The 11,795-nt window shown below is 39.6% G+C and overlaps 2 protein-coding genes across 2 annotated transcripts in view; one reads left to right on the forward strand and one right to left on the reverse strand.

Moving 5' to 3' along the window:
* Positions 1-9,705, forward strand: part of LOC123963937 (Golgi SNAP receptor complex member 1-like) — a 19,010-nt gene extending 9,305 nt beyond the window's left edge. The window contains exons 7-9 of the mRNA XM_046041059.1: positions 8,563-8,592; positions 8,814-8,896; positions 9,210-9,705. Of these exons, the coding sequence (XP_045897015.1) occupies positions 8,563-8,592; positions 8,814-8,896; positions 9,210-9,334 (238 nt within the window). The 3' untranslated portion in view covers positions 9,335-9,705. The remainder of the gene's footprint in view (positions 1-8,562; positions 8,593-8,813; positions 8,897-9,209) is intronic.
* LOC123963938 (trafficking regulator of GLUT4 1-like) lies at positions 9,706-11,729 on the reverse strand. Its single transcript, XM_046041060.1, has 3 exons — positions 11,115-11,729; positions 10,764-10,890; positions 9,706-10,677 (listed from the first exon to the last, which is right to left on the reverse strand). The coding sequence occupies exons 1-3, from the start codon at positions 11,514-11,516 to the stop codon at positions 10,664-10,666; spliced, it is 543 nt and encodes a 180-aa protein (XP_045897016.1). The 5' UTR covers positions 11,517-11,729; the 3' UTR covers positions 9,706-10,663.
* Between the last annotated feature and the right edge of the window lie 66 nt (positions 11,730-11,795).

Genomic DNA, 11,795 nt, shown 5'->3' on the forward strand with positions numbered 1-11,795 from the left:
AGCAACAAAAGAGTGGCTGAAGAAGAAGCACATCAAGGTTCTGGAGTGGCCTAGCCAGTCTCCAGACCTGAATCCAATTGAAAATCTTTGGAGGGAGCTTAAAATTCGAGTTGCCAGGCGACAACCTCGGAACCTGAATGATTTGGAGGCTGTCTGCAGGGAGGAGTGGGCCAACATCCCTGCCGAAATGTGCACAAACCTTGTCACCAACTATAAAAACCGTTTGACATCTGTGCTGGCCAATAATGGCTTTTCTACAAAATATTAACATGCTGTTTGTCCAGGGGGTCAAATACTTGTTTTTCCTCATCAGATGGTTATCAATTTTAATAAATTCATATGATGTGATTTTCTGGAATTTTCTTTGGGATTCTGTCTTTCACTGTTAGAATGTACATATGATTAAAATTGTAGATTGTTGCATTCTTTGTAAGTGGGCAAACCTGCAAAATCAGCAAGGGGTCAAATACTTATTTCCCCCACTGTATCACAAACCAGGGTACAATGTTTTGGTTTAATATTTATTGGATCCAGCACCCATGTTACTTAAGTTGCCATTGTCTACTTTGACCTCCTGGTCAAATACAATGAAGTGGAGATAAAAAGGAAGCAATCACATAAACTGTTGATCTGACTGATATCTTTAGTGCACAGATTATAATCTTATTACATGGTGTAATGAATCTGAAATCATGAAGGTGCCTATTTGTTGTTAACTTCCTGACAATATGGCACAAAGTACACGCCACTCATTACAGGTGTTCATTGCACCAATGTATCCTACATTGTCTCCAAGTGCCATGTTAGTTATGTTGCCAATACTGACTGCTTTTCCTCCTGTTAAACATAAAAATAACTTAATCTCACTGCACAGATGCTAATCTCATTACTATTTTCAATTACACTTTTACGTTCATCTGATGAATGACATTTTTGGTATATTTGAAAATTGGAAGTCATGAATTTAACATTTGAGAATACATGTATTTACATCTGATACGATGTGTAAATCTATGACTTCTTACCTCAGCTGATGTTAACATGATTCCCTCAACCAATGGATCCTGAGTTCTCACCGACTTTAACATTAGTTGTGTTGCCAACACATGTATGAACTCCCAGTCCTCCTGTTGGAATATAAGGATTGAGAAAAGGAATAAAAAGTTAGCCACAGAAACTTAAATTTTTGCCATAAAGATGCTGATATCTGAACATGAGTAATAAAATAAACTGTTTTTACTATCCCAGCAATACATGAAATAAATCACCTTCTATTTTATAGCTGTTCTCTGCCCCGATGCATCCCTTTTTGATATTCTTTCCTTTAACTTTGATGCTGGTGGTGTTACCCAGAGCAGAATTGTGTCCAAGACCTCCTGTAAGAGTCACATGAAACAGCAATTTAATGAAACTGTCAACAACCTGACATAAAAGTATAGTAACACTCAAATTTACCTTTAACGTCAATTGTCAGCTCCAACCTAATTGTTCCAAGTACTCTGTCTTAGTGTGTCGTATTGTTTTTCTATAATGGTCCCCCAAAAATTAAAAAAGTTTATTTCCTTTAACTAAATCAGATACATAGTTATGTTGCCATGGGTCTAGCAAAACAGAAAGACAAGAACCACATGCCCATAAATAAATATCAATCAAGTACGTATCTGTTATGGTGTGGACAGAGTGGACCCAAACGCAACGCTCAGGATGAACAGGTTTTATTAAGGAAAAGAGGGGTTGAGGGAGTGGAGGTGAGGGAGAGGCAGATGCCGGGGAAACACGGGCACGGGGAACCGAGGACACTGAGACAAGGGAGCCGGGGGGCACTGGGGACCGAAGAGAGGAGGCCGGGGAGAACTGACTGGGTGGGTTGGGGGTTTGGTGGAGGACTGTGGTGGCAGGCTGACTGGCTAGGCATGGGGAAGAGCCGCGAGGACACCGTGGATGAGGTCCGACGGGAGAGGGCAGGGTGGCGAGCCTAGCTGACACAACAAGGGACAGAGATGTGTGAACCTGGAGGGAAGACAGACAGACACGGGGACTACCAAGAACAGGGAAACAAAGATGATGCAGGTTACGCAAGAGCTTGAGTGAAGAAGTGGCGCCAGGTTTGGATCAACGACGATCAAGCAGAGATTGTGTGGAGAACCGGTCTGATGAGGTGCAGGTGCGGACTGTCAGCTGTGCTCTGGAGCAGAGAGAGAGGGAGGGCACACGCAGGGGGAGAGGAGGAGACACAAACAGGCAGGCCAAAACACGAGGGGAAAACAGAATCACGAGAAAGAAACAGGACACTCACCGTCAGCTGGGCTGCCACCACAACACGTATCTGTTCAAAGAAATTGCACTATTCCTGTGCCTCGCATGCTAATCAAGCCACTGTTTTGATTTTTGAACTAATTTAACGGGTTTATCACAGATCAGATCTAATATTAAGTATATCTTTTCAGCCAGTACTGTTAAGCAGCTCTCTCTGTATATTTTATCGACCCAATATTTTCTAAATCTGCTTGTTTATTTAAGTGATTTCATGGAAGACCCTGATGTTCATTTGGCATGTTTAATATGAATTACTGACCATTTCAGACTTAATACTTTTTTTACTGAAACCACCAAAACTCACAAGTTTCAGTTCTGAAATTAGCGACTGTCTGACCTGAAGCTTCACTTTCAGTTTTAACTCTTAGCAGGAACTAAAACTTGTGAGTCAGCAATGTGGTGGCTGGGAGCAGCATAGACATAAAATCATATTTTTGGGAAGAAACAAAAAGGATTTTCTTTTCTTTGTTTTAAATAATTATTTTCTTGCCTTTAGAGTCACCAACATCAACTCACAGCTGGCAAATTTAGGATTCAAGCTCCATATTAAAGTCACTTTTGTTGAGGCCATTGTTAACAAGGGTTTTCTAACTGAAGTTTTTTGTTCCTTTTATATTGCTGTTGTTAAAATGTCTCTGAAAGTAAATCATCTTGAAGTTGGCTCAGAGTTCGAGTTCCTTTCGATTCTTCACACAGTGTGAATTTTAGTACTACAGAGTCTTACTCTACCTCTTAAGCTTCTTTTTGAAATGTTGAACTTGTCTTCTTGTCAGTAGCATCAGAGCATCAATCGTATCTCTGTCCATAGTTTGGGACATAGCCCCACCTTGCTGCTACACTCTCATAATATACCAATTCACTAGTCAGATAGTCAGACTGGAATGCCATTTACTTTAAAATGTTTGTATATTTCTGTTTAAATCACTGTAATACTTATAGATGCAGGCAGTGATTTAGAGGTGTCAAACCCACCTCGTCAAATTTCTGAATGGAGACTGTTGCCATTTGGACTACTCGAACAAGTGTTCACACACAACGCAACAATGCAAATAAACACAACCCGCCATTACTACAGTTCAGATTGATGATTTAGTTGCAATAAACGGATCAAACTGATGCCAAGACAACTACACCATTATGCCGATTTGGTAAAAATGCTAAGTCATGTTTTTCAGGTCTGTCAGCAAGATTACAAGCTTACAAAATGCTTGTTTTCTGAATGGAGTTCACATTGATCAGGGCTATGCTAACTTATTTCATGGTAAAGTACAACAATAGCTGGAATCAAGGACATCACTAGGATTGAAAGACAGGGAGGGCTTAGCTCCCGGGTATGTGTAACTTGTGCTTGCAAAAACTTCTCACATCTTTTGTTACTGTATGAGAACTACACTTATGTCAACAAACAGTAAAGAAGTGAAGATGTTAAGTAAACAGGGACAGACATATTCTCTTCTTCCATTTCTCCTCTGTTGAACAAAAGGGTAGCTTCAGCCCCCCTGCAATGGGCCTAACGACGTCCATGGCTGGAATCAAGTAACAGACACACATTTTCAAAACTTACCCGGTAGTTCAACTCACTTACTGTTCTCTCTCCTGTTTTGCCCAGTCTGTATAAATATGAGGTAGTCCAACAGAGATCTGGCAGCTACAATAACAACAAGGGGGCCAGAAACACGGCAGTTTGCTGCTGAGAAGCGGGGGTGACGATAAATCAACGTTTTAATCCACCCCCACCAAAACAAACAAGTAAAAAGTTAATTTCGTAAAAGCATTTAACTCTGATCCGCCCTCTGGGTAACGGCCCGGTTATCAGAGCAGATTCCAGTCTGACTGCGGGTGTTTGCGCACTTTGCATCGCCACCCTGCAGGAAATCGTGTGCCTCTGCTTCTTTACAATGACTTTGAATGTTATTGTGCCGCCCCCAGCGTTGGCATCGCGTTGTGTGGGAAATCAATATAGAGGGGCCGTATATATTGTGGTTGCTTTACAGTATATCCTAATTAAACAGAAGTATTTCAGTTGGTGATCATATTTACTATATTTTGAATAATATATCTTCCTCATGTTCCCAGTGCTCAGCTTAAAATGAAGAGAAAACGTGATGCGTTTCCTATTGCGTTGTTAGATATTTCCATAACATAATTTTTAGCCAAGTGGTTTACGATCCGTTGGAGAGCAATTTCATAAGAGAGAAAAAAGGGAGAGCAAGATGAGATTCACATAAAATATTAACACACACTAACATGTTAAATGCACACATTTAATAGTGTGTGATCTTCCTTCTTACCTCAGCTAATGTTAATGCCGTTCCCATATCCAATAGATCCTGAGTTCTTATCAAGTGTAACATTACTGACGTTGCCAATATTGGACTTGGCTGCAATTTGCCCTGTTACCAGAAACCAGGAATGTGAGAGATCAAAAGCAGTTAATGAGTAATGAATCAAAATAAACCACCTCTTTTAGCATGTTCCCAGTGTATGAGAAAGATAACAAGCTGTCACAGTGTAGTTGACCTCTCATCAATACATCCTGGGTTTGTTTTTAAAAAACATAAATGTTGCTGATGTTACCCAGAGAGACAGTTGCTCCATTATCACCTGTAGAGAAGTAGACATTTAAGGGGACAATGTAGGGATGGACAATAAAACAATAACAATAATTATTGTGATATTGTCCTCAATAACAATATAAATGTTTAATAAATATTCAATATATGTTTGATTTTTTTTCATTTGGATCAAACAAACTAAATTTTTCTATTAAGATATTTATTTTTATTAAAGAAAAGGGACTGAAAAAGAGTTTAATTTTACTCATACATATTTGTTGAAAAAAAAAATTTCATACTGTTTTGAAAGATTTGTTAAGTGATCCACTGTTTGGCATCAAGTGTTTGTCATGTTCTGACCATAAAGAAAAGTTTAAATCCACAATTAACCATCTGGTTTCTTCAACTTTTAATCAGGAGCAAAATCAGCCTTTAAACTTTAAAGAAATAATGATTTGACATTTAATGTGATAATTATCGATATCGAATGACATGATTATCGTGATAACATTTTTGGCCATATTGCCCAGCCCTAGGATAATGTCATAAAAATGTCCAGATGATCCCACAGAAAGCTACACTTTAGACACTCAGATAAACATGCTGTGGAAAGTCTCTCTCAGTGTGCAGGAGTTAAACTTACTTTAACATGGTACTCATTCTCAGCAACTATCTTCCCTTCACTGCAACAGATGGAGATGTTTTTATTGTCCCCAGTGTTGTGAGATGTTGGTCGAGCTAAAGTGTAGACAGATGTAACTGAAAAGATGAAGAAAAGTGATGACAGAAAAAATGTTGCGCTGTTAAACCCCATGCTAACACTTTGCATATGTGACACACTTGTCACTGTCTGGTTGTAACGTTTCTTATGTAGGATGATTCTGCATGATCACATCTGGGACACAGCATCAGTTCAATACGTAACATGTCAATATAAAACAACACAAAAACACATGAAGGCAGTGCAGCTGGCCCAGACATGAAGCAGAGTTAGAGACGGACACATGTAGAGTCTGATTGACCTGTTCTGTGAGGTCTATCTGATGAAACAGCGCTGTGCTTTCTCAGGTGTACAGGTCTTATCATGTATTTCAAAGAATGGTTTATTGTTTCATATTACGCCCTCATTTCCACAGAATCTTAACAGGGAGAGAGTGATTGTGAACAATAACATTACTGACTTATCTAATATTGGACTTGGCTGTGATTTGTCCTGTTAAAATACCAGGAATGTGAGTGAATGAAAGCAAGTTATTCACACTCAAATATGTGCTGTACATCATTTGTACATAAAATAAACCATATGAGAAAGACAACACAGCCTTGTACCTAAACAACATATACAACCATTGGAAAAAATGACATAGACTATTGTTTAAAAGTTTGGGGATACTTAGAAAATTCCTTATTTTCAAAAGAAAAGCATAGTTTATGTCCATTAAAATAACGTCAAATTGATCAGAAATACAGTGTAGACATTGTTAATAAAGGACTATTGCTGCTGCAAAAGGCTGATTTATAATGGAATATCTCCAGAGGTGTACAGAGGCCCAATTTCAGCAACCATTAGCTCTGTGTTCCAACAGCACAATGTGTTTGCTAATCCAAGTTTATCATTTTAAAAGGCTAATTCATCATTAGAACACCCTTTTGCAATCATGGTAGCACAGCTTAGAAACTGTTGTGCTGATTAAAAAAGCAATATAACTGGCCTTCTTTAGAGTAGTTGAGTATCTGGAGCATCAGCAATTGTAGGTTCCAGGCAAAAAAAAGCAGTTAAAATCGCTGTGCTTGTACTCCGTTTACTTTGTCAGCTCATGAAGTCCATTAAAACGTGTGTGACAGTGATCACACGGTAATAAGTTCTAAATTATTTATGTACAAGACGCCTTCTTTTTGTCCTGTCTCTACCTGTTGATCATTATTCATAACATGTAGTCTATTTGGAGTCTAATAATACCAATGTGGGATTTTTAAGTCTGATACCGATTTTAATATTTGAGGATTTTTTATATCCGATATTCCGATACATCGGCCGATATTTTTTCAGAAACACATAGGGCTGAACCATTAATCGTCAGCAGTAAGTTATGTTTTATAATGTCTCCGAAAAGACACAGAACTCGTAATTTTTCTTGATTTTTCCATCTGTGTTCCTTTTTCAAGGCAGCAGGTGCGCTGAATACCAGCCTGATAATTACGTAGCTATTCAGTGTCATCGTCCATCCTGTTGTGTTTCATTGTTGACATTGTCCGATGCCAATTTTGTAGACACCCAACCCTAATTTGAATACATTTATTTACTCTGCAAGTAATTTTGTTACTGAATTTCCTTTGTACGTTTATTTTTTTTTGATGTCGTGATATAGGTCTTTATTTCATTCATAGTGGTCTTAAAAAGGTCTTAAAAAGTCTTAAATTTGACTTGGTGAAACCTGCAGAAACCCTGACTACTGATCATTGTGTATTTTAGTGTGGTTTATCAACAAACCATGACCGTTTCATCCCTATGTAGGTGTAACTATGTCGGTGTTATTGACATTCTTATTTGTATTTAGAACAAGTTTTATTGATTTAGCTTATGAGATAAGATTGAGAGGATTGATGAGAGGATTGTTTGCAATATGCTGAGATTTTGTTATTTAGTTTTGTCACATGCCTTTTATTGTAACCATATTCTTCAAAGCTTCTCTTAGTGGTACTTTCTGTTGTTGGTGGCTTGACTCACGTTTTCTGTTTAAAGTGAAGGAATTTGTGTGTAAAATTATTTGAGTGTTGTTAGTTTTGTAATTGTTTGTGTGACTATGTGTTTTTTGTGTTGTGGCAGAACATTACTTGTAAAGCTTTGTAGTTAATGCAGCTTTACAGTTTTAAAAAAACAATACAAAGAGACTTAATAGTGCGCAGTCATTTGCTCTCCATCCAGCCGACTGCCATCCACAGACAGGGAGACATCTATAGCACATGAAACTTATTTTATAACTTTTATAACTGAACAGTTGCAGTAATGTCACCATCAAGCCAATCTGGGCCCTTACAAACCAGGTTTAAATGGAGGAGTTTGACATAGAAAGACAATAGCAAGTAAAGAAAGAAAAAATAACCAACAAAAAGGAGCAAGAAGGTCCCTCGCCTGTGGACTCTGCCAGCGAAGGAAGAGTAAAGAGAAAAGGCAGAAGACAGCAGTAGATAGATGGCGGGAGAGTTGGACGAATAGACGGAGGGAGTATAAAGCGCAGTATTGATTTTTGGTCTCCAGTGGAGTCAGCCATGATGCACACTGCTGCCTTTATCAGTATCTTATCTCAGCAGCTAATGGCAGCTGATATAAACCTCGTCTGTGCATGTTCAGGCTCATTATCGCCCATATTTGTGTCTTATCTGTGTGTTCAGAGGATTTAAATTATAGAGATTAATTGGCTTCTGCTACTGTGGGGGTTGGCTTGACCAATTAGATCCCAAAAATCCTCCATTAACCAGCACTTTCTCTCCTGTCTCGCAGGATTTACAGGAAGTGTTCCTTTTATGATAACAGACCAAAGAGCTGTGGTTTCCCTGTGTACTGTAGTATAATTTCATGACTCCTAAGCATCTTAAGCCAGGAGAAATAGTGTTAATAAAGTGCTAATAAATGTGTTTTAATTGACATGATCTGACTTCTCTTTTCTCTCTTTCTGTTTCATGTTCACAGCTCAGATAGTCTTATTGACAGTGCAATAAGGTAAGCTTTATTGCCGCGTTCATTCTCCTTCCGTCTCCTTTTACTCTCACGCACTCACACATCAGAAGCAAACACAGCACATTCAGGTCTGTTAAAACAGACCATACCTCCCTACTTTTTGGCTCCTCAGCCGAAACAGAAACCAACTTAATGTGATGCTGTGAAGACTGCTATATGCATCTTTTCCTGCCACTCATCCCTCATGGTTTCTTTCTCTCCAGCATCGCCATGGCTACCAAAGAGAACATCACATTTCAGCGTGGGATGTTGAAGTCGATTCAAACCAGGGTCACAACTCTGGCCAGTATCCTTTGTACCGTTTGAATCATGTGTCCTCCTTTTCTGTCCACCTGACCTTCTTTTACGTGTGCAGTACATTTGTACAAGTTTGTTTCATTTTACATATTGAAATAAAGCAGGAATAACACAACCTCACATACAGTGAAAGATGGTATGGCACAGTAGGCTACCCCATTAGGCTCCATTTATTCTTTTTCCTGCTATCATTAGGAGCCCTGCTGATGTATTTTCCTTGCTGCTTTCAGTCTCTTAGTCACTGTAAGGCAGGAAAACCCTTCTTAATTATTTTCCTTCACCACACTTTCCCCGCCCCTTAGATCGTTTCCCCGCCATCAACAGTCTCATCCAGAAAATCAATCTGCGCAAGAGGCGGGACTCTTTAATTCTAGGCGGCGTGATTGGCGTCTGCACCATACTCCTGATGCTCTACACTTTCCACTGATGGTCAACTGACTGTTAAAAAATATTCATTGTATCTCAGACCAAGTGTTTATTTTATTTTTTGTTTTCTATGTTATATTGTAATTTCCCTTTCTTTACGGTTTCAAGAATTAAGAAAGAATTTTATTCTGAAAAGACATCTATATCACATTAAGTCTTAATTGAAAGTAAAAGGGTTTGAACTCAGATTAGAGAGCTTATTTATTTTCTGAATTATGATCACATTTCCATCTTGCTGCTTCTATACTGTTCTAATTTTAACACTTAATAAATGTATGAAGTAGTATTTTACTGGGATTGTGTACTGTTGTTGTCATACTTCTTTATATAGCCTAACGGCTCTGCCTAATAAAATAAAGGTGGTGAGCTGGATTATCATGCTCATTCAAGTTTATTTCAGACATGCAGAACTATGGCACAGTAAACCAGTCATACAGTATAAACGTATAAACATCAACATCAGAGTGCCAAGAACAGTGCATACAGGGAGAACGAACCCATTCATATCTTGTTAGTATATCGTAAACGTAATGAAGTGCGGAGATCCAGGCAGTTCTGTAGAATCTGTGCAACACGCAAAGCAGGATATCACACTATGACTGCAGCAGGGCGTTGTTGTGATGCACATACATGAGTTTTAAACGTGATGTAAACAGTGTATGAAATCGGTTTATACATCTTCCCACAGACACAAAAGTCCCGTGCCGATAGAACAGAAAGAAGCGCCAGTCCGTACTTTGTTGCAAATGTAAAGAGAATTACAGAGAGGTGCACTGATGTCTTTTTGTTTTTGTCTGAACACAATTAGTCTTTACACATACAAATCTTATTTTGTGTTTGTTTTTTGATAATGATGGTATGTGTCTTTAGTCTTTAGGACATCCTCTTACCTAATGCCTCTAGTCTAATGCATGTGATTTTTTTAAATAAGCAAAATGTAGTTCCATATTGATTGTCTTGTGTGTCAGGCAGGTGTGGACCTCAGTGCACTGCTCATTTGGACTATGAGGAGTTTTACAGTTTCTCCACAGAGTGTGCTCTCTGATGATCCGACACTAGGACTGTGTGCAGCTGTCACTTTACTTTCTTTGTTCCTGAGTTTTTGTGGGGTTACTGGGCGTGAGCGTTACCAGAAAAAAAGAGAAACGACCTGCAACTTTCCCCCCTTTTTTCTTTCTCTCGCCCATAGTAGACACAGCAGGAAGTTTTTGCCATGTCTTCAACTCAGATTGTGTGCTTTTTCTTTTTCAGAATATTTTCCTACTCCTCTCTCTTCTGTGCAAATGTGAGATCAGATGAAGTTTAAAGGAGATTCCTTCCATCCCTCAGTTCACTGCTGGGACTCTGACAGAGAAAAGAGAAATTAACATTAGCAGCTTTGAAATGATACTTCTGAGGGTGTGTGGTTGTTTTATATTTTGCTATCATACCTATTGTTAAAACTATGAAGATGATGATAGCCACACCCAGCAGCATTGCCAGACAGCTGAGCAGCATAGACAGGCGCCCATACTTCCTCGCTCCTTCAATATCTCCTGTATGGAGAACAGACCTCGACTAATGGGGAAAGGAAGGGGCAGAGAGGGCATTAACAATGAATTATTTAAATGCAGCATAAAAGCAAAACACCTGTTTGAAAATACTCAGATTACAAGAATGTACCTGAGCAACTGAAGCACAGACAGATGATAATAATAATAATCATCCACGTTGTGTTAAAGAAAGACAAGAAAAGAAAACTCAAGATGTAAATAAAAGATGTAAATAAATGTAACACTCACCACATTTGCATACCACAAGGCACATATGTTGAGCGGCACGGCGGGGCAGAAACAGGACAGCACAGCGAGCCAAAGGTAATTCGGGGGTGAGGAACCGGGCGGCACCGGGGAGGGCAGCGGACCCAGGCTGAGCCGGGACAAGGACTTGGGTGTGGCCGCCAGCTGCCCGATGGAACCCGACTTCAGCGGTGATCTGTGTCCGTTCTGGTCCGAGTCCAGGGACCGGACGCTCCCTCTGATGTTGAGGGAGAAGGAGTCGGACGGCTTGATGTTGCTCTGCCCGCTGGGCTCGGTGGTCGCGGTGCTCAGCAGCTTCTGCGTGTCATGGAAATCGCTGGGATTGGAAACTTCCCTCTCGCCGAGGGCGCTTTTCCCAAAGGCAGTGTCAGTGTTGATAGCCATCACTGAAAGATAAGAAACCTCCAAGTCTTATTCTCTGTCTGACCGAGCCGCTTTCCTGTGGACGGAGATGCTGAAAAGTCTTCCTTCAGATGTTCTCCATTGGGGGTCATTGGATATTATAAATTCAGAAAGCCTAATAACTTCAAGGCAACCTATTTAATTAAGCAGTCTAACTCCATCAAAATTTCTTATTGATGAGAGAGATGTTATTGATGTCTGAGTCCCTCTTGCGTTTAGTTGGCGGGGAGCGTCCGGACGCACGACTTGTATTTTTACCCC

This window comes from Micropterus dolomieu, linkage group LG23 (assembly GCF_021292245.1).
Source record: "Micropterus dolomieu isolate WLL.071019.BEF.003 ecotype Adirondacks linkage group LG23, ASM2129224v1, whole genome shotgun sequence".
NCBI lineage: Eukaryota > Metazoa > Chordata > Actinopteri > Centrarchiformes > Centrarchidae > Micropterus > Micropterus dolomieu.

Excerpts from the sequence above, each read along its gene's own strand:
- LOC123963938 (XM_046041060.1), bottom strand. The coding sequence starts at position 11,516 with ATGGCTATCAACACTGACACTGCCTTTGGGAAAAGCGCCCTCGGCGAG. Across the intron at positions 10,891-11,114 it reads CCTTGTGGTATGCAAATGTG|TCGAGGTCTGTTCTCCATAC; the intron begins GTGAGTGTTACA and ends TTTCCCCATTAG.